Source organism: Berghia stephanieae, chromosome 11 (genome assembly GCF_034508935.2).
Source record: "Berghia stephanieae isolate SIO BIC M18660-M18661 chromosome 11, UCSD_Bste_1.3, whole genome shotgun sequence".
NCBI lineage: Eukaryota > Metazoa > Mollusca > Gastropoda > Nudibranchia > Aeolidiidae > Berghia > Berghia stephanieae.
Window position 1 is genome coordinate 18442917 of NC_088370.1, and position 22500 is coordinate 18465416.

Here is a 22500-nt window from a genome sequence, read left to right on the forward strand (position 1 = left end):
TGGTGGATGGATAGCTCATACGGTAGAATCAAACTCTCCCTGGCCAGGCGGAGTTGTCGTACCAGTAAGGTCGCGGGTTCGAGCCCCCGGCATCGCCGCCGCGAAATGTTTATTCTTTGTTATTGTCGTCTGGCACTTTCTTCTACTCACTTCATTTCTTGTTATTATCAATTATTTGTTGTCGTTGTTAATAATAATAATAATAATAATAATAATAATAATAATAATAATAATAATAATAATAATAATAATAATGATAATAATAATAAAGTGTTCTTATATAGCGCTAAACGCCAAAGCCTCAAAGCGCTTTACAATTTACTTATCAAGCCATAAACACACTCGTACCGAGCCAAACAGACACACACACACACACACACACACACACACACACACACACACACACACTAACTATGCAAGTTTTACAAAATGAAATTGACATTCAACAAAATGGAATTAAAAAATAACACGTATAATTTACTCATCAATAAGGAAATGCCTAGGATAAAAATTTCTTGAAAAGACGGGTCTTTAGATTTTTCTTAAAATCTTTCTACGCTGCCCGCTAGCCTTACTGACAAAGGAAGCGAGTTCCAAAACATCATAGAGGTGTTTAGTTATCACCATAATATTATTTTCGTGACGGTTATGTGCTCTTGTGGTATGAGACTGGCTTTCGGATCGAAAAGTCCTGGGTTCGATTCCTCGCTCGGCGCATAGTTGAGTCCTTGGTATAGACTCTTTACTCACATTCTCTCACCTTACTCATGTGTACATATGAGTACCCGACCGTTAACAGCGTTGTCTTTGTCCGAAAAGAATATAATATCGTCTAACAGGCGTCAAGTCCCGTCCTACATGTTAAGTGTTGCTGTTGGCCAGGGACCCCTTGTAAAGGGCTTTGAGCACGTTTAGTGGAGATTGCGCCATATAAAAAAGCTCAATTTTAAGAGACTTTTTTCTCGAAGAGGCGACTGTTAGCGACATAGTAACACCCGAGACGAAAATGATGTCGAGACAAGAAACATTCGAGAAGATTGGTCATCTTAAAAAATATAACCCAAAAATCCTAGAACATTTATATAGCGTTATATCCACTAAACGTGCCCAATACGCTTTACAAAGGGTCCCTAGCCAACAGCAACACTTCACATGTAGAACGAGACATGACGCCTTTGTTTGTTTGTTTGTTTTGTTTGTTTGTTGCTTTAGGTCTCTTCCAACACAATTGAGGTTATATGAGAGACCGCTGAAACAAAAAAAAAACAAGCAATCTAACAAAAATAGTACAAATGTAAATCAAAATCATAACCTAAAGATATCATAAGCTAAATTATAAATAACCAAGAACAAACAGGCAGAAGATTTACAGAAAAAAAATATCCCCTGTCAAAAATACAATCACAAACCAAAGAAGCAGGATAGGCTAGTAAAGAGAAGAAGAAACGACATCACTATCGGATCGTACACCCATGCGAACATCATAGGTATATGATTCAAGGGTGATGCTCCCATCCAACCACCCGCTATGACGCCTTTGGGCGATGTTACAATTTTTTCCCCGACAGTTAACGGTCAGGAACTAATTTTACACTTGGAGGACAAGATTTATAGCCAAAACTTGTTTTTTAAACTTCTTTTTTCAAACTACACAGTAAGTAGAACAGATGATATTTTGGTTTGAATTCAATTATTTTTCACCAGATTCCAGACTCAGGAGATCCCGATGGTTCAGTTTGTAGAGCACTCGCTTCACATGCAAAGGGACTGGAATCAATCCCAAGAACATTGTCTAACATTGTTGTAATGGACACAATTTTGTGTTGGTGTTAGAACATTTCCATTTCCATTAGAACATTGAGCCCATTACTATATTTGGGTTATCAGACCTGCAAATAAGGACCCCCCCTCCCTCCCCCCTACTCCACCTCCACTGTCCACATAACCGTGTTTAGTTAGCTGGGCCTGTTAGATCTTACGGAGAGTAATTTGATACTTTCTAAGGGTCCTATCCAAAGGATAGCATGACATTGCTATTGTCTTGTTTAACGCTGTAAAAACCGGGATAAAAAAATCGCCGGCTCCATGGGCATAATGTCACTAAAGAACAAAGCGGCGATGGGGGCTCGAACCGTTGCCATCGTTATGTTATAGCCCGATACTGAAATCCAAAAGGATTGGCAGTTTGACGTCATTATTTGGTTTTTGCACCGCCTAGTGAGTTGTCGTTAGTAGAGCTCAAGGAAACAAGTCATTTCATTGGATGAACTATTGAATACAACTCACGATTTGTTTTCTTTTGTGGCCAAAGACTGGCATTTTAACGTCATTTTTTGGTCAGTGTCAGGCTATAACTTTACGAAGGCCACGCTCGAACCCACGACCTTACTGGTATTTTTTAAATATTATTATTCTCTATTGAATTGTCTTCTGGCACTTTTCTACACACTTCATTCTTTAACCCTCTCCTTTCCAGCCATTTTCAGGATTTTCCCCAAAACTTCACACCCAACTTACACCAAAAAAAAAAATATCACTAAAACACATTAGGCTAGCAGTAAAGTTCTTGCCATACATAATGTCTTTGGCACAACATGCTCTACAAGACACTGTTCAACTTTTTTAAATTTTATGCTGTACAAAAGAAATTTGAATAAGAAAATGTTGGTTGTATCGTAACGAATGTGACGATTTTCCTATAGTTGGTAAGGAGAGGGTTAAAGAACTAGCCCCTACTTAACAAGAAACAAAACAAAAATTATATTGGAATACATCAAAACATAATTTGGTTTTGTGCAAATAGTTTATTCCGTTTAATGCAGTGTTTATTTTATATACATTATAGTATTATCTATCATTCTTGGTTATATCTAAAAGGCAGGGTTGAATTTATTTTCATTACCTGTTCATTTTATCTGATTGCAGACAAGCACTTTACAAAAAGATATAAAGGAATTTTAATCCATTCAGTGACTAAATATGTTAAATATAACTCAATAGGGTTCAACAGTTGTGACGTCACTTCCCTCGTAATGACGCATAGTAACTGGTTCTAAACTATCGAAACATTGGCAGACGCCATTATTTCCATCACCGCCCTCATGAAATACTTCTCCGACGAGCATAAAAGTGCATCCAGAGGAGAAAAACATTATAAATCTGATCATGTTTTGACTTTTATACATTCTGATCACATGACATGTGAAAATGTTCTACCCAGCAAAAAGAATAAAAAGTACCGATTTTCTTTGCTTAGAACCAAGCTTCTGGATGTTGGGCGGACGTGACATCAGACTATTGAATCCTATTTAACTCAACAAATATTTTGATTTTTTATAATTTGATTTCCGACCAAAAATTATTAGTTTCTTAGATTGTGTTCCCTTGTTATAACTTTGTATAGTCTTGTGTAGCAGTACGGCTATATGGCTGTTGAGATTTTTTTATATAGCGTGTGGTGTAATGGTGGCATGGCTGACCGGTGGTCAGATGGTCTGAGGTTCGATCCCCAGTCGAGGTAGACTGATTTTTTTAGATAGTTTGTTTTTTTTCTTGCATTTGTCTTTCTCGTGACGTCACTTCCCTCGTTATGACGCATGGTAACTTAGTAACTGGCTCTAAAATCTCGGAACAATGGCGGACGCCCTTATGAAATATTTCACCGACGAGCATAAAAGCGTATCCAGAGGAAAAAAACAAACAAACATTATAAATCTGATCATGTTTTGACTTTTACACATTCTGAACACAAGACATATGAAAAGTTCTAGCCAGCATGAAGAATAAAAAGTTCCGATTTTCTTTGTTTAGAACCGCGATGGCCGCCGTTGCTGGGCGACGTGACATCAGACTATTGAATCCAATTATAGCTTAGAACAATGTGACCTCCATGGTTGACCCTATATTGGGTAGACATGGACGGTTAAAGACACCAGTCTTATACTCCACTGATCTTGTTACCATGTGACTAAGAACCAACCTAAAGAGGATTTATCCGCTCTTCTTATCCTTCTATCTCTCTCACTCTCTGGCCATGTATCTATCTATTTATTTCTCCATCTATCTCTCCCCTCCTCTCTATCTCTACTCTATCTATCTTCTATTCTCTACTATCTATCTATCTATATCTATCTATCTATCTACTTCTATCTATTATTATCTCTCTTTCTTATCTACTATCTTTCATCTTCTTCTCCTCTCTCTCTCTCTGGCTCTATCTATCTATTTATTTCTCATTATCTCCCCCCCCCCATCTATCTATCTATCTATCTATCTATCTCTCTTTCTCTATCTACCTCTCTCTCTCTCTCTCTCTCTCTCTCTCTCTCTCACTCACTCACTCATCAATTGGTCCAATTCACACAAAGTCATTAACACAGAATTCTATAATGTATTTTCCATACTCACTCAGAACTAATTTTTCATATTTACAAAACAACAAAACATGGAAATCGCAAAAAAATAACGTGGATTACGAAACAATGGGACATTACCCCCCCCCCCCTTCTCTCTATGTGTAATTCGGACGGTGGCAGTGTGCCTAATTGCCAGTTGCTACCCACCCGTGACGAAGAACAATAGAGTTCTAGCGAGACGAATCTCCCCACGACGAGTGATAACAGTAGCAACAGCAACAGCAGCGGTAAATAGCAGTATGTAGGTGTCTGTCTAGAAAGGCACGAGTCACCAAAAGGGGTTCCAAAAAAAAAAATGAACAATGGACGCCAGTCAGAATGAATGAACGAATGATCGATGAGGATATGATTTATTGCGCATCTGTTGTTATGATTGTCTGTGGTGCTGGTGGTGATATAGGCGTGTACACGCAGACTATTTTCACGTCATCTTGGCAGCTACATTGACAAGGTAGAAGAAGAAGAATAACAGGAAAACCCTACAGATTTGCATTATCATTACTCTAAATAAACAAACAAACAAACAAACAAACCAGTCGTTGGAAAGTGATTACAATTGTTTTGATAATAAAAATGTTGATTGACCTTGTCAAGAAAACGAAACCAAAATTACGAAAAACAATTTTTAGTTTCAAGTAATTAATTCTTATGACGTTGATTCTTTGCTATTATTTTTGTCTCGCAAATCTTTGGTGTTTTATGTATTGAAATCTACAAATTGCAGAGGATGCACTGTTGGCGTTGTCGGTGTTGTGTGTGTTGTAGCAATCGGTCTCCAGCGAAGGAACTCCGGGACAAGTGTAAATGAAACGGTGCTTGTGTACATATGGATGCCCAGAGCACACGATGGATCACATCCTTAGAGAATGCCAGGACGGGCCCAGCTGCATTGACCATGGGCTAAGAGAAAGAGTCTGCTCCCAAGAAACTGTGGAGTGGGTTCGGTGATGGAGCGAAAAGCTATGATGATGAGAGGATACCCTTCTGTGTATGAAGTTGATGATAAAACTATATATTTTGCTTTAAATTTTGTCCAATTGTTAATATCCAAATTGTGTGTGTGTGTGTGTGTGTGTGTGTGTGTGTTCATTCTCTTCAATAGAGACCAATCATTCACGTGACGTCATTATGACGTCAGAATTCATTTTCCAAAATGGTGCAAGACAGGAAGAGTGCGATGACGTAGGCGACAAAACACAAATAAAGGGAGATAATCCCATAGCACGGATACGCGATATAAGTGGGGATTTCCTCTTCGTACCCCTCGAACAGATCTCCATCTCCTGCTATGTCGGCAATTAAGTCCGGGGTCCGTCGACCATCCCCGTCTCCCTCGTGGTCCTCCAAGAGTGGTCCATCAAAGACGTCATCACTGATTGTGGTCTGCGACACGTCATTGTCGTCGTAGTCCAGAAAGTAATCGATTACTTGACTTGGGGTGAGAGACATTTTTTTTTATTTTCCTGTCTTCAACTTTGACCTGTGTCTAAATTTTAAGTTTTTCTCCTTCTAGTTTTGGTGTTTTTTTTTTAAATCACATCACTGTTCTTTTCCTTTATTCGGTTTCAATTAAAGATATAGTCCATGTAGGGTAACCGATATTTATATTGTCCAACATCGATCCTAATAACAATACGATTTGTCCTTAAACTAATTATTGAAATAAGCAATAAGGCTAGGGTTTGAAGGGTAAATCCGAGCTAAAGGGGTCTTGAAATTTTAATTTTAATTTCATAGAATTATTCCGTAAAATACGATCGTGATTTTTCATAAAAATCCGTTATTTTGTCAATTGAATTCCGTGTATCGTTTGAGGATAATATGTGATATCGAAATCCATTATATCAAAATTTATTCTCCTTCTTTAATATGATTCCCCTTTATGGATCCCTCTATTCTCATAAAAATCACTCAACAATACCCTGGAAAAAAAGCAAATGTTTACTATTTTTAAACAATTTGACCAAATTTTTACTAAATGATTTCTAAATCAAGAAAAATATGTTTCGAACTCTTGCCATCATTTCTAATGTGCCCATATTAATACTACTTTCACATATCGGTGCATTTCTCTTATATTATAGTTCAACAATATTCAAGATCATTATTCAAACTGGTCCTCCTCTGCTTGTCTTGTTATCCGTTCAACTACTTTGTTTATTCAACCAATTTTATACTTTATGTGCCATTCACTTCTGAAAACGTGTTTTTGGTTGTATCAAAATACGTTACAAAATTGTTGCTCTATTAATATATCTATTAGTTCCAATCTTTATAATCTGAACAAGAAAGGAAGGGGGAGGGGCAAGTGTCATCAAAAAACCTTTTTAAAAGATCTTTCCAGACAGACGACTGCTGTCAGGTGTCACTATTACAACTAATTATGGTTTGTTTCTGATTTGATTTTTACCCCCTTCTCCATTTATTATCTTTAATCAACTGTAGTCTCCTGGTGTTGGCGTCATCATTGTTCTCGAGATCTCATTGGTACCTGCCTGCAATGACACAAGGCAGTCTGTCTGCATTGATTTTATCTGCAAAGATCCGTTTCCTACATCTCGTCAAAGATACAACTCAATTTACCGGACTATAAGACGACATGACGGCAGATTCCTATTGTTTTTCACTCCAAAAATGTAAGAAAAAAAATATATATTTATATATATAAAAATGATTCAAGTGGTTTGATTCGTCTCCTTTTTTCCTTCTATCAATTTTTTTTTTTTTACGTTTTTCTTATAGTTTCGTTTTTCGTTCGTTTTTTTTTTATTCCGTGACTATGATAAAACAAGTAGAGCTATGATTCCACAATGTTCATTGTTGTTTTTTTTTTTTTGTTTTTTTTTTTTAATGTATTGTGTTTTATTATTATAAGAGTGATGGGAATGTCAGACATGTAACACATCTGTAGAATAATACCTAACCCATTGTTCTATCGCAGGTACAATGTTTTTGTTAACATGAGAATCAACATAGATCAACCGCCAGACTACGGTAACTGTACAGTATGAAATTGCCAATTGCTAAAAGCGAGACAAATATAAAATGCCTACATTTATGTCTGAACTTTGTTAAGACAAAAAAAAAAAGATCTTTATTTTATTTCTCCAATTCCAGATTTGAGTAAGAAGAGAAAACAAAAACTCAACAATGTAATGGCTGGCTTGTCGATAGTTAATTCACATTCCCAGACACAATAAGGTATACCATGTTTATAGAGTATGAAAATAGTTCATCAATAGGGAAAATAAACACGTTTTGCATGTGTCCAACATACTGATATTTTAGGGCACTGTACAGCCAAAACCTGTTCATATTTAGTATTATTGATTTAGATTTCAATAAGTCGTTTTGCTTGTTTTTCCAACCAAATAATTATTTCTATTTTGGCTTTAAAAGTGATATATTTCCGGCGCACATTTGATAACTTCTATCTCCAAAACGTTGAGCGATTTATTATCACGTCGAAAATTTTACGATTCTTCTTCAATTCAATCCAAGATGAAGGGTTTCCTCTTCAAACTTGTTTCCTCCAGTTTTTATGGGTATCTTCTTTTGGAGTCCATTCTATAGTTTATCATCTCATGACAGCAAGGCTTTCCCGTCTACATCTATTTCAGTAAGTAGTGCTGTTAACAATCACTGCCGTGTAATTTACAACACATTTACGGGTTTGTTTTTTTGGACAAAAATAGCATTGGTTGAGCACATCGTGTAAAAAAAAAAGATACAAAAGAGAAGATTTGCTATTTGATGTAAGTGCGTGTGTGCACACGACGCAATGTGTTGTCTACACTTACAAAAGAGAAGATTTGCTATTTGATGTAAGTGCGTGTGTGCACACGACGCAATGTGTTGTCTACACTTACAAAAGAGAAGATTTGCTATTTGATGTAAGTGCGTGTGTGCACACGACGCAATGTGTTGTCTATACGTTCGTTTAATTATGTTTTGTTTTCTTATTCTCTATACACTCCAAAAATCACTTTGTCAATTTTTAAAAAAAATCGAATAATGTTAGCAATAGAAATCTATCTATTTAAATACCAATTATTCTTCCCACCATAATCACTCCTTCACTCTCATTTATTGACACCCAACACCTGTAAAAGATATTCTTATTTGAGTTTGTTGTAGACAATAGTATATCATTTATTCATGATTCGTGACAAAGTATGTCATTATTCATTAACTCAAATCAACCCCCAATTTATTTTATGCCAAAAAAACATCTAAACATAATTTCGTACTTGATTTGATTTCCCCAAGCCTCACATTTGCCAAGACCCGAATGAGACCCATCAATTCTTTCAATATCCTGTCTCCGCATAACACAACATATTCCAACGCCACGCTTCAACAAGTGTTTCTACAATTACCTACTTTATACCAGTTAAAATATCACTAGATTATATTTCCTTTCCTGTCATTTCAACGAAACAATCCATCTTAAAATTATTCCATAATGTCTTCCCCTCTAAAATAAAACAAAAAAAACAAAAAAAAAAAAAACCCAAAAAAAAACACAACCCCTGGATGTCCAATAAATTCCTTGAAACCAACTCTATATCCCCCATCAACCCATTTTGTTTTACTCTCATCTATTTTTTTTCTAATCGTTCGTTGTTCAGTTCCCCCCGACAGTCTGTACAACAACTCACCTGTGACGCTGACTTATTGTCTTCTCCAACCCATTACCCAGACTTCAAAGATTTCCTAAGAATCCTCCCACTATTTTTTTCCCCTCAGGCAACGCCAAAAATATTCAACGAGTCCCTCCGTGCCACTGTCTGTTCTTCCAATGTAATTTATCTACCGATGTTAAATGTTTGAACATAATATCGCGAGTAGGTAGTCGTGTGTGTGCGGGTGGGGGGGGGGTGGGGGGGGGGTGGAGGGAAGGAAGAGAAAGAGAAAGTACGGTTGAACAATTGAAGCTACTGTCTTGGATAATTGAAATGACAGGGAATGGTCGGGGCCAATGGATGGAAAACCCCTAAAGTAAGTATGAAAGACGATGGCAGCAATTGTTCTTGCTGACAACGATTGTTTTAAATAGGTGAAGCGAGAATCATCATTCGTTAGATTAGCTTGTATCACCGCATATAGAGCATCGCGGGGTTTTGTCGTTGTGTATTTATTCAAGGTAATATTTTATTCATTCAAACACCATTACAAAACAAATCACGCAGTGTGATGTAGAATTATACTATTCCCTAGGCAAGTCTTTCAACGCCGTTCTATTCTCAGTGACTTCAAACGCTAATATATTATGAGGGTATTTCAGTTTCCTTTCATCAGTTACAATTTAAAAATCTCGTTTAAACGGTTATTTGGTTATGGTAGTAGTTGTGCAACTTTTCCCCTTGACCTTGAAGGGAAAGAAAAAAAAAACGTTACTTTTCACGTAAATATTGTTAACTGTTATGACATATTTCAAGTTACCCTTTAGTCTTCTAGCATCATTCATAAAACTAGTGTCTAAACTCGGAAAGAATCCGGTAAACTTGTTGCAAAAAGATATGGAAACACTCACCAATGTTTGATTTGTGAAAATTTGTATATCTATAATATGTATACTGATATAAAAAATAACAAATGAAACGGTGGGTAATGACGCCACCGTCTACGTAATCTGCCCAGATAGGATATGATATGTTGTTGTTTTCCAAAGGCATTATCTTCCAAGGCAATCAGGTTCATTTAGATCCATTCCCCCAACGCGAGAGCATAAAAAAAATATGTCTGGGCACCGTTATCTCCCTAAAACTTGTCCAGATCTTCTGTTGGATTTTATACATTCAATCAATCCCCACAAATGATAGCATCTCGTTCTCACCTGATGCCTATCTCATGTTTTACATAAGATCGTTACACCACACACCTGATTTAGAGTCTTGCGTACAGACTATCACTTGTATTAAAACAACAGCGCTTGATTTAAAGCCTAGTATATTTTACATGCATTTAAAAATCCAACAATTTATTTAATTGTTTTCTTATTTCTTATTTCTGGAATGCCATCAAAATGCGAGTTGAAAGAACAGAAAAAAAGAAAAGATACAAATAACTTTTACGTATACAATGCAAACAGTTTTGTTGTTTTATTTTGCACTTTGATGTAAAAAATTTACTCGCTAATATCCCATAATATTCCTATCTTGTCTGTTTAAAAATGTGCTTTGCTTTATTGATTTGATTGCCTCTCAGTTTTTACTTAGAAAAACAAAGTTTAGAAACAGAAGTATTATTATCTATTTAGCGTTATCCATTCCAACGACCACAAGGTTAAAGTTAGATAAATGTCCATCTTTTTCATTGATTCGTCTACCATTATTATCATTCCTTAAGGCCAAAGATATTCTTTATTTCCACATTTGGCGTAAAATTTATTTCATTATGAATGTGTTTAAAATACCAAAGGATATATCGTTGGGGAAAAAAACGCTATGAAAATCAAAATCTGGAAATTAGGTGATTTAGAGCTTAACTATTTCTTCTTGTCATTTGTATATCATATTATATAATGATTCATGAATCCAGTATTTAGGTCCTTTATTGACAATAAATGGAATTCTATCAAAATTATGATTTTAAATTTAATATATTAACCACAAATATGTCAACTTAAACGCCACTATCTCCACCTGTTAAAATTCATTCTTCTGTGAACAATCCAACATTATATAATACAATGAATCTTTTCGAGAAATACTGAAAAAAGATGGAAAAGTGAGAAAACAAAACTCTTAATTTCTTTCTTATTGTTACTTGTACCAAGGACTGATGAAAAAGGGGAATGTGACAGCGACCATAGTCAGATAGACAAGCAGATAGAAGCTTAGAATGCAGCAAAAATAGTCGCTCCAAACAATGGACCGGAAGTCGTACTTGCTGAAGACCAGCCTATAATGCTCAAAGACTAGCCGGAGTTGGTCGGAAGTGACGTTGAATAGAGATACTATTAGCAACAGCAATCCGTGACCTAGGGCCCAGGTATAGGCCATTGCTGTGGCTGGAGAAGGAAGGACATGAGATGTTGTTGTTGTTGTTGTTATTGTTGTTGTTGTTGTTGTTATTGTTGGTGTTGTTTTTATACTGTTTATTATTATTGTTGTTGATTATTATTATTATTATTATTATTATTATTATTATTATTATTATTATTATTATTATTATTATTATTATTATTATTATTATTATTATTATTATATATTATGTTGTTGTTGTTGTTGATTATTTATTATTATTATTATTATTATTATTATTATTATTATTATTATTATTATTATTATTGTTCTTGTTGTTGTTGTTTTTCGTTCTTTATGTTGTTATTGACTATTTCTTTTTATATAACGCTGCATATTCAAGAATATTGTATTGTTTTATGCAATTCTTTTATACATTGTGTGTATGTATACAGCAAAAAAAAAAAACAAAAAACAAACAAACAACGACGTGATGAATATTCTATAGCATATAGGTCTATTATGACTTTGATAGTAATACGCTTCAGATTTTGTTTTTCTGAATTAGCGATAGCTTACTTTGGATGGTATAATATTATTCGTTTTAATCCCAGTGTTTCAATTCCTAGATCAAGGGTATGAGCCGTGATAATAAAAGGTGTCAAAGAATCTGTCAGCACCTGGCGTTAAGAATGTTAAATATTGCAAGATGAACTAAGGTAGTTCTTTATTTCAACAACACCCAATCTACTCTTTGTTTATGTCTGTGAACACATTGCAATATCATATGTTATTATTGTTATTATTATTATTATTGTTATTATTATTATTATTATTATTATTATTATTATTAGGACAACGCCATTGACATTGAGTATCCATAGACGGTTCATAGAAGAGACACTGACATATCTCTTATGGAAAACTTCTTCCTGTCTGAGATTATCAGTTACTTTGAATATTTTGGGTACTTTGAGGATTTTTAGAGTTTTGAAAACTAAAAGTTTGGAAACAAATTAAAAAGCTGCGAGATAGGCTTTTGTAAATATTCTAGCATGCTATTAAAACTAGGTAACTGGAAATATTCCACGATGTTGTTAAAACTAGGGAATTTGAAATATTCCACTATTCCGTTAAAACTAGGGAATTTGAAATATTCCACTATTCCGTTAAAACCAGGGATTTGAAAATAATCCACGACACTATCAAAACTTGGAATTTGGGCAGAATTTAGAATGTTCTTAAAGCTTGTTATTTCTGGATAGTTGGGGACCATTGTTGTTTTAGATGGGAAAGGAATGTATAGCGTTTATACTATGCTGAGGTCCACGTAGCTGACACTTATAAAAGACATGCTATAAACATATTTCAAATAATTGTGTTTGGTAGATACTGTCAAATCTCAAAATAATTTGTAATCGAGTATTCAATTGAATCTAAATATGACGCAGAAAAAAAATCGCCAAATTTGTTTTTGTTTGTTTGTTTTTTTTTTATACGTGACGATTTTTGTTCATTGCTATCCCCTATCCAAAACAAAATGCACAAAATAAATGTATTACTTCTTCTATCGTTGTATTGGATATCATGTCCTAACAATGATAATAATTGTTGATTGTCCAGAAAGGCCATACATTGTTTTGGTAAATAGTGCTGTGCCTGAGATGATAAACAATCAACTCACAGACATTCCGCCACACACAAAAATTACAGGGTTTTTACTTAATGGAAATTTCATTCCAAAGACAATTTTCATTACTTTCTACATTCATGTCCAAAATCAAAGAGTGGCCATAATTTAAACTCCACCAATGGGAATGTCCGTATCTTAATTTTAACATATTAAATATAAACATACTGTTTACCTGAAGTCGTTTCCAGCTATATGGGTCAATGCTGCCTATTTCATAAACAAAATTTATAGAAGAGTGTCTATCCTATCACATCCAAATATCAGAATGACATTGACTACAGTTCAGGAATGCCAGTGAGATTGACGGAATTTTCCATTGATATCTTTTTGTTAGTTGTAGTCTCAAGTCCAAAATTGAAGAGTGACTATCATTTCAATGTCTAAAAATGACGAAACACGAGCTACTTGAAGCTTCTCCAATGTCATTGTTGGTTGTAGTCTCAAGTCCAAAATTGAAGAGTGACTATCATTTCAATGTCTAAAAATAAAGAACAACCCCGGCGTTTTATATCTCAAGACATGCATAGGAATTACGTGAAGGCTTCTCCAATGACGATTGTTGTTGTTCGTTGTTCAATGTCCAAAATCCAAAATTATAAAGAAGTTATTTTCACAAGTCTGCAAGCATGAAATACCTCGTCGTGATTTAAACGAATGCTGGGCGAGATGGAGATAACACTTTATTTTCGTTTTTTAAAATTTTATTCCACTAAGCAGATCGTGTTGGCGAAGTTGACCTTCTATTTTCACGTCTTACAACAGGTGACCTTGATGACGTACGAGATCGTGTCGGAGGATTCTCAGCACGTCTGTGTTGTCTTCGTGAACGTTGGTTGATGTCATCAGCTCCCCTCGTCTTGGTCAGGCAGTCAACACACCAGATGGACGGCAGGTAGAAAATGACCCACAGGAGGAGAAGGAACCACAGGTCGATGACGATGAACATGGCAGCGCATAGGAAAAAGGAAACCCTAAAAGTTCAAAGGTCGAATCAAGATCCGGGTGTGTTGTATACCATTTAAACATGATAAGATGGAAAACAAGATGTTGTTGCAAATAATTATTCTTCTATATCTAATCTTTATTTATCTGGATAAATACTGCTTTAATTTATAATGAAATCTTACCACTAACCTTAGTCAATGCCTCATAATATCAGAATTCATTATGAAGATTTTGTTTATGTGTAGAAAAGTTTTTTTTTCTTTTTCTGTCTTCTATTCAAGAACTATAAAAAAAAGACATTTCATCTCATTTAGTCACTTTCTATATGTTCTATGTTGACCATGGTTCAGCCATTTTATTCATGCTTTGATTTTCTCAACTGATTTGTTAGTCTTTAAATTCTATATATTCTTTTCCCAATAGATTCCAATGTCGGGTTAGTTATAGATATTATCTCCATCTAATTCCTCGTGATTCCCTTGTGGAAAAGATATTGTGTGTCAAACAATACAACAATCCCTGTACTGATGTGTTGATGTTGACTGTAGACTATGGAGGGCTAGATCCAACAGTGTCCTTTTTCAAACTGTTGATGTTGGTTGGAGAGTAATTATATCTGAATCCAAACGTGTTCTGTGTTGATGTGTTGATGTTGACTGAAGACTATTGAGTAGATCCAAACGTGTTCTGTGTTGATGTGTTAATGTTGGCTGTAGACTATTGAGTAGATCCTAACGTGTAGACTACTTTGTTGATATGTTGATTTTGTCTGAAGCCTTGTGATGACTGTGTCCAAACGTGTACTTTCTTGAAGTGTTGATGTTGGCAGGAGACTAAAGATATTTGGATCCAAACGTATTATGTGTTGATGTGTTGGTTTTGGCTGTAGACTATTGTGGGCAGATCCAAACGTGTTCTGTGTTGATGTTGGCTGTAGACTAGTGCAGGTTAGATCCAAACGTGTTCTGTGTTGATGTTGGCTGAAGACTAGTGCAGGTTAGATCCAACCGTGTTCTGTGTTGATGTGGTGATGTTGGCTGTAGACTATTGAGGGCCAGAACCAAACGTGTTCTGTAGACTACTGCGGGCTAGATCCAAACATGTAGTTACTGTGTTGAGGAAGCCATAATCCTGTGTATTAGATTAGATTAGATAGAAATGCAATTAATCTGAATTAACTTAATTTGATAAACACGTTCTCCCATTCAGTGCATATTTACACATAAACAAATTATACATTCTATCTCTCGCTCTCTCTCTCTCTTTTTCTCTCTCTCTCTCTCTCTCTCTCTCTCTCTCTCTCTCTCTCTCCCCACCTCCCACTCTCACTCTCATGCGAAGACATACAAATAAAAAAATGCAATACGTTGATACACATTATATAACGCAGAAGACAGCATGGAAGATGCCAGTCGAAAATTATTTGGACATCAAAATATTCCAGCAGATATTTTGAATGATTCTTATCAAATAAAACCACAAAACATTGTAATGCCATTGCTTCGCAGCAACAGATTTTCTGGCCTAATTATTCATGGGTTGTTTTGTTTGTTTGTTTTTTTTGTTTTTGTTTTTTGTTGTTGTTTTTTTTCCGGTTTGTTTTTTGTTTTTTTGTTGTTTATTTTTGTTTGTTTTATTTTCGTTTTTTTTGTTTTTTTTTTTTTTTTGGGGGGGGGAGGGAGTGATGTATACAGCAGCAATATTTATCTTTTATTAACGGGGTATGGTTTTATTGTAACATGACATCACAATATCTTACGTATACTTTTGGCCAAGACACAGTGATAAAAATGCGCGATATAAAAGCAATGTATTAATATTATTATTATTATTATTATTATTATTATTATTATTATTATTATTATTATTATTATTATTATTATTATTATTATTATTATAAACCTTTATATTTTGGCAAGTACATCAAGACTTGCGCATAACCACAGACATTATACATTGAAATAAATCACACCCTGCCTGAAGGCAATCTAGTTCAACCGTTAAGGGTTAAGGCAGCATTCCATTGAATCCAAAACAACTCATATATATATATATATATATATATATATATATATATATATATATATACGCGCAGTCATATCTTTATTATGCATAATTATATTTTGGCCATCATTACTATCATAATTAATCAGACATCTTCAATTAAAGCCCCTTGAAATTTTGTCTACGGTCAAGTTGACATGGCCTTGACATTGTTTGAAATAGTCCCTCGAAAAATGGTTAACATATTTGAAGTTGTGCCAAAATGTTGTCTGTTTGTTTTTTGTGACGTTCGACTAAAAAAATAGTCCAATATTTTTTAAATTATTTGGATAGACTAAGGGGAAAATAGATTTCCGTTTCTCTGTGTTAAATAATGAAAAAATAAATCAAAAACTGACGATTTGGCATCAAAATTATAGTACTTTTAGCTTTTAGAGGGGGTCCCGATAGCCCAGTTGGTAGAGCACTCGCTTCACATACAAAGGGACTAAGATCGATCCCGGGTGCATTCGAAAAAAACATTTTTGGACCCCACCCCCGGTCCAACCAGCAATGAATGGGTGGTTGAGTCTGTTAGAATTGACGAAAAGTATTTTGCGATAGACTAGCGTCCTATTCAAAGGATAGCAAGCAATTGTTACTGTTTGTTTCACGCTATAGAAACAGGGATAAACTCATGCTCCATGGGCAGAATGTATCGAAAGTGGACTACTTTTTTATAACAAGATATGAAGCGAATAGAAAAGTGCCAGAAGACAATAGAGAATAAAAATTTTTCGCGGCGGTGGTGGGGTTTGAACCTGCGACCTTATTGGTACGACAACTCCGCCTGGCAGGTGAGAGCGTGGCTCTACCGTGTGAGCTATCCACGAACACAAAAATATTCGTTTCAAACTCAAAGTCATTACTAGATCCCTCTCTCACCCACTTCTTGAGACCGCCGATTCATTCGTACACCACCATCGCGAATAATTTTGACCAGCAGTTAAGCTTAGTAGCCAATATTCTCAACACAAACATATAACATAGAAACGATTGAGACATTGAGTATGCTCCGGTGTATGGGGTGAATTTTTTAATTCAGAAAAGTGAGTGGAGCAGGCACTTATGTTGGTAACAACAAGATATGAAGTGAATAGAAAAGTGCCAGAAGACAATAGAATCGGCGGTCTCAAGAAGTGGGTGAGAGAGGGATCTAGTAATGACTTTGAGTTTGAAACGAATATTTTTGTGTTCGTGGATAGCTCACACGGTAGAGCCACGCTCTCACCTGCCAGGCGGAGTTGTCGTACCAATAAGGTCGCAGGTTCAAACCCCACCACCGCCGCGAAAAATTTTTATTCTCTATTGTCTTCTGGCACTTTTCTATTCGCTTCATATCTTGTTGTTACCAACATAAGTGCCTGCTCCACTCACTTTTCTGAATTAAAAAATTCACCCCATACACCGGAGCATACTCAATGTCTCAATCGTTTCTATGTTATATGTTTGTGTTGAGAATATTGGCTACTAAGCTTAACTGCTGGTCAAAATTATTCGCGATGGTGGTGTACGAATGAATCGGCGGTCTCAAGAAGTGGGTGAGAGAGGGATCTAGTAATGACTTTGAGTTTGAAACGAATATTTTTGTGTTCGTGGATAGCTCACACGGTAGAGCCACGCTCTCACCTGCCAGGCGGAGTTGTCGTACCAATAAGGTCGCAGGTTCAAACCCCACCACCGCCGCGAAAAATTTTTATTCTCTATTGTCTTCTGGCACTTTTCTATTCGCTTCATATCTTGTTGTTACCAACATAAGTGCCTGCTCCACTCACTTTTCTGAATTAAAAAATTCACCCCATACACCGGAGCATACTCAATGTCTCAATCGTTTCTATGTTATATGTTTGTGTTGAGAATATTGGCTACTAAGCTTAACTGCTGGTCAAAATTATTCGCGATGGTGGTGTACGAATGAATCGGCGGTCTCAAGAAGTGGGTGAGAGAGGGATCTAGTAATGACTTTGAGTTTGAAACGAATATTTTTGTGTTCGTGGATAGCTCACACGGTAGAGCCACGCTCTCACCTGCCAGGCGGAGTTGTCGTACCAATAAGGTCGCAGGTTCAAACCCCACCACCGCCGCGAAAAATTTTTATTCTCTATTGTCTTCTGGCACTTTTCTATTCGCTTCATATCTTGTTGTTACCAACATAAGTGCCTGCTCCACTCACTTTTCTGAATTAAAAAATTCACCCCATACACCGGAGCATACTCAATGTCTCAATCGTTTCTATGTTATATGTTTGTGTTGAGAATATTGGCTACTAAGCTTAACTGCTGGTCAAAATTATTCGCGATGGTGGTGTACGAATGAATCGGCGGTCTCAAGAAGTGGGTGAGAGAGGGATCTAGTAATGACTTTGAGTTTGAAACGAATATTTTTGTGTTCGTGGATAGCTCACACGGTAGAGCCACGCTCTCACCTGCCAGGCGGAGTTGTCGTACCAATAAGGTCGCAGGTTCAAACCCCACCACCGCCGCGAAAAATTTTTATTCTCTATTGTCTTCTGGCACTTTTCTATTCGCTTCATATCTTGTTGTTACCAACATAAGTGCCTGCTCCACTCACTTTTCTGAATTAAAAAATTCACCCCATACACCGGAGCATACTCAATGTCTCAATCGTTTCTATGTTATATGTTTGTGTTGAGAATATTGGCTACTAAGCTTAACTGCTGGTCAAAATTATTCGCGATGGTGGTGTACGAATGAATCGGCGGTCTCAAGAAGTGGGTGAGAGAGGGATCTAGTAATGACTTTGAGTTTGAAACGAATATTTTTGTGTTCGTGGATAGCTCACACGGTAGAGCCACGCTCTCACCTGCCAGGCGGAGTTGTCGTACCAATAAGGTCGCAGGTTCAAACCCCACCACCGCCGCGAAAAATTTTATTCTCTATTGTCTTCTGGCACTTTTCTATTCGCTTCATATCTTGTTGTTACCAACATAAGTGCCTGCTCCACTCACTTTTCTGAATTAAAAAATTCACCCCATACACCGGAGCATACTCAATGTCTCAATCGTTTCTATGTTATATGTTTGTGTTGAGAATATTGGCTACTAAGCTTAACTGCTGGTCAAAATTATTCGCGATGGTGGTGTACGAATGAATCGGCGGTCTCAAGAAGTGGTTGAGAGAGGGATCTAGTAATGACTTTGAGTTTGAAACGAATATTTTGTGTTCGTGGATAGCTCACACGGTAGAGCCACGCTCTCACCTGCCAGGCGGAGTTGTCGTACCAATAAGGTCGCAGGTTCAAACCCCACCACCGCCGCGAAAAATTTTTTCTCTATTGTCTTCTGGCACTTTTCTATTCGCTTCATATCTTGTTGTTACCAACATAAGTGCCTGCTCCACTCACTTTTCTGAATTAAAAAATTCACCCCATACACCGGAGCATACTCAATGTCTCAATCGTTTCTATGTTATATGTTTGTGTTGAGAATATTGGCTACTAAGCTTAACTGCTGGTCAAAATTATTCGCGATGGTGGTGTACGAATGAATCGGCGGTCTCAAGAAGTGGGTGAGAGAGGGATCTAGTAATGACTTTGAGTTTGAAACGAATATTTTTGTGTTCGTGGATAGCTCACACGGTAGAGCCACGCTCTCACCTGCCAGGCGGAGTTGTCGTACCAATAAGGTCGCAGGTTCAAACCCCACCACCGCCGCGAAAAATTTTTATTCTCTATTGTCTTCTGGCACTTTTCTATTCGCTTCATATCTTGTTGTTACCAACATAAGTGCCTGCTCCACTCACTTTTCTGAATTAAAAAATCTACTTTTTTATATAACTGTTAGAGTGTCGAAAAATTATAGAAAAGAAAGATATTGTCCTCACTTTTTAAAAATTCATTTTCTTATTCAATTGGAGCCAGATTGTCAGTTTTTTGGTTCATTTTACATTTTAAACTGATAGAAACTGTTGAAAACATTTAATTTTTCCTTATTTATAAATAACTAATTATTGGAATACTTTTGGAATATTTATGTACAAAACATCACAAAACGACTTTTTTCGCAGAGCTTCATAATTTCTTGATATAAATAATATTCATAATATATAATTCATATCTTATGGTAACTTAATGAGTATCGAATACTTAAGGCAGTACTCACATTTTTGTTATTAATTGTGAGAGTTGTAGTTGCTCAAGAGAAATTAGATCTAATGAAATGAAAGTTACAGAATTGAAACGTGGCTTTATCGGCTATTGAAACAAACGTCTTTTTTTTTGTAGTTTGTCGAACCACAATTTTGGCATCACAGTTTTGTTCCCTATTATTTTCACGTGATCTTTTGGGCTATGACTTTACGATGGCCTCGCTCGAAAAAGACTATGCCACTGCGTCACGCTGCCCCCCCCTACCCACTTCCCTCCTCTCCCCCCCCCCCCCCCCACTTCCCTCCTCTCACCCCCCCCCCCACTCCCGTCTCCGGTCCCCTAAATAAAATAACAAAATTCTCTTTATTCATCCCATAGGGGAAATTTGACTTTTGGGTCTATTCCAAGGGAAGACTGGAATAACCCAGGCGTCAGCCGCAGCGCAGCGCCGGGTGCTCAAGGCCGCACAGCGCAGGGGGTATTCGAACTCTGTACCTTTCGGGTAAAAGTTGAGCTTTTATAAAGGGCAATATCCATTAAAGTGCCCAAATCGCTTTATAAGGGGTCCCTGACCAACAGCACTTAACATGTAGGACGAGAAATGACGCCTATTAGGCGATATTACAATTTTTTCCGGCAAAGACAACGCTGTTAACGATCAGGTACTCATTATAAACTTGAGTACGGTGTTTCCAAGGACTCAACTATGCGCCGAGCAAGGTTCGAACCCAGGACCTTCCGATCCGATCCGAAAGCAAGTGTCATACCACAAGTGCACATTACAGACCTGCCAACCTTTCACATTCCAAAAGTGGAATCAGGACGCCTGAAAATAGGAATTTGAGACAAAAAATAGGAACTTCACCTCTTTGCTCTTTTTTATTCTTACATTTTCATCATTTTGTAAATCGGAATTTTCGAGACAATGGCGGAATAGTACAAAATGGAAGAATGAAAATAGGAATGATTCCTCCAAAAGCGGAAGGGTTGGCAGGTATGACCTTATAGCCGCACAAAGAAGCAAAGACCGTATACTACTGAGCCACGCTGCCTCCATAAAAAACGAATCTTTAAAATCTTCAAAACAAAAAACCTGAAATCTCAATGAAAATAAGAATTCCGTTCTGATTGACTGATTGACATGAGTCTAAAATTAATCAACGTCTTATCAAGCTGTGTTTTAATGAGTCTTTTCAAGTTCCCGTCAGCCATTGTGATAAGATGATTATGGAGGCGTCGGGCTTTATTCCGGAATTGTAATCAAATCAAATCTCGTCGATTCACGTTCAGTGCGAGGTTTCAACGAGAGTTATAGACTTGTCGTCAATTAAACGGTTGTAAAATTTATCTCCCGTGTTTCTTGCCGGCTTAGACATGGACGTAGTTTTGATAAGACTTTTGGGGAATTAATAATTAAAAGTTTTAGAATCGTAATGATAACAATAATTTTAAATGGCGTAACTAACGCAACCCTTAATGTTATTATATAATGGACTTTTTCGGGGGGGGGGGGTGATTAAATTTATATAATGTGAATGAGAGACAGGGAGGTAGAGAGATAGATAGATAGATAGATAGATAGATAGATAGATAGATAGATAGATAGATCGAGAGAGAGAGAGAGAGAGAGAGAGAGAGAGAGAGAGAGAGAATGCCTCGGTAGATTGGGACCTTGTAAAAGAGAGAAATAAGAAAATAAAAGTTGAAATGGTGTAGCGGATGGAAATCAGCTCGCATGGTCACTGGTGATTACAGAACAACATACTGTGGCACTCTGGAAAAACCCGTCTTTAAAGATATAGCCAAAAAACTAGTCCTTCAAATATCTATCGATTTAAATGACCCTCAGTTTAGCAAAAACTTTCAAATCTGGGACTTCGCGAAGATGCTGGTGCTGCTGCTGCTGCTGCTGCTGCTGCTGCTGATGATGATGATGATGATGATGATGATGATGATGATGATGATGATGATGATGATGATGATGAAGAAAAAGAGAGAAATTATAGAAGAAGAAAAAGAATTACTTGATATTATCAAAATATAGGTTATTTGTTACTGCCTCATTTACCGACTGTTTTGCCTGGGCCTCAAACGTATCGGTTTAATTAGGTTTTACTGTACGTTTACTCACTCTCTCTCTCTCTCTCTCTCTCTCTCTCTCTCTCTCTTTCTCTCTCTCTCTCAAAGTGTCATAGCAACTATAATAACATTGATTTAAAAATGGGGAAAATAAAATCTGCGATTTTTGGGGGGTTATTTTATTAAGGTTTTTTTGTTGTTGTTTGTTTGCTTGGTTTGTTTTTTTTGGCTTACCACCCCTCTCCCTCTC

General features: G+C 36.5%; 1 protein-coding gene and 1 long non-coding RNA gene across 2 annotated transcripts in view; both read right to left on the bottom strand.

The window, feature by feature from the left end:
- The window catches only part of LOC144956305 (uncharacterized), a 48251-nt gene that overhangs the window by 11982 nt on the left and 13769 nt on the right, over positions 1–22500 (bottom strand). The window lies entirely within an intron of this gene.
- LOC144956304 (uncharacterized) lies at positions 4258–13464 on the bottom strand. The gene is made up of 2 exons (XM_078886796.1): positions 13249–13464; positions 4258–9786 (listed from the first exon to the last, which is right to left on the bottom strand). Exon 2 carries the CDS (start codon positions 5862–5864, stop codon positions 5550–5552), a length of 315 nt encoding a protein of 104 aa, XP_078742922.1. The 5' UTR covers positions 5865–9786; positions 13249–13464; the 3' UTR covers positions 4258–5549.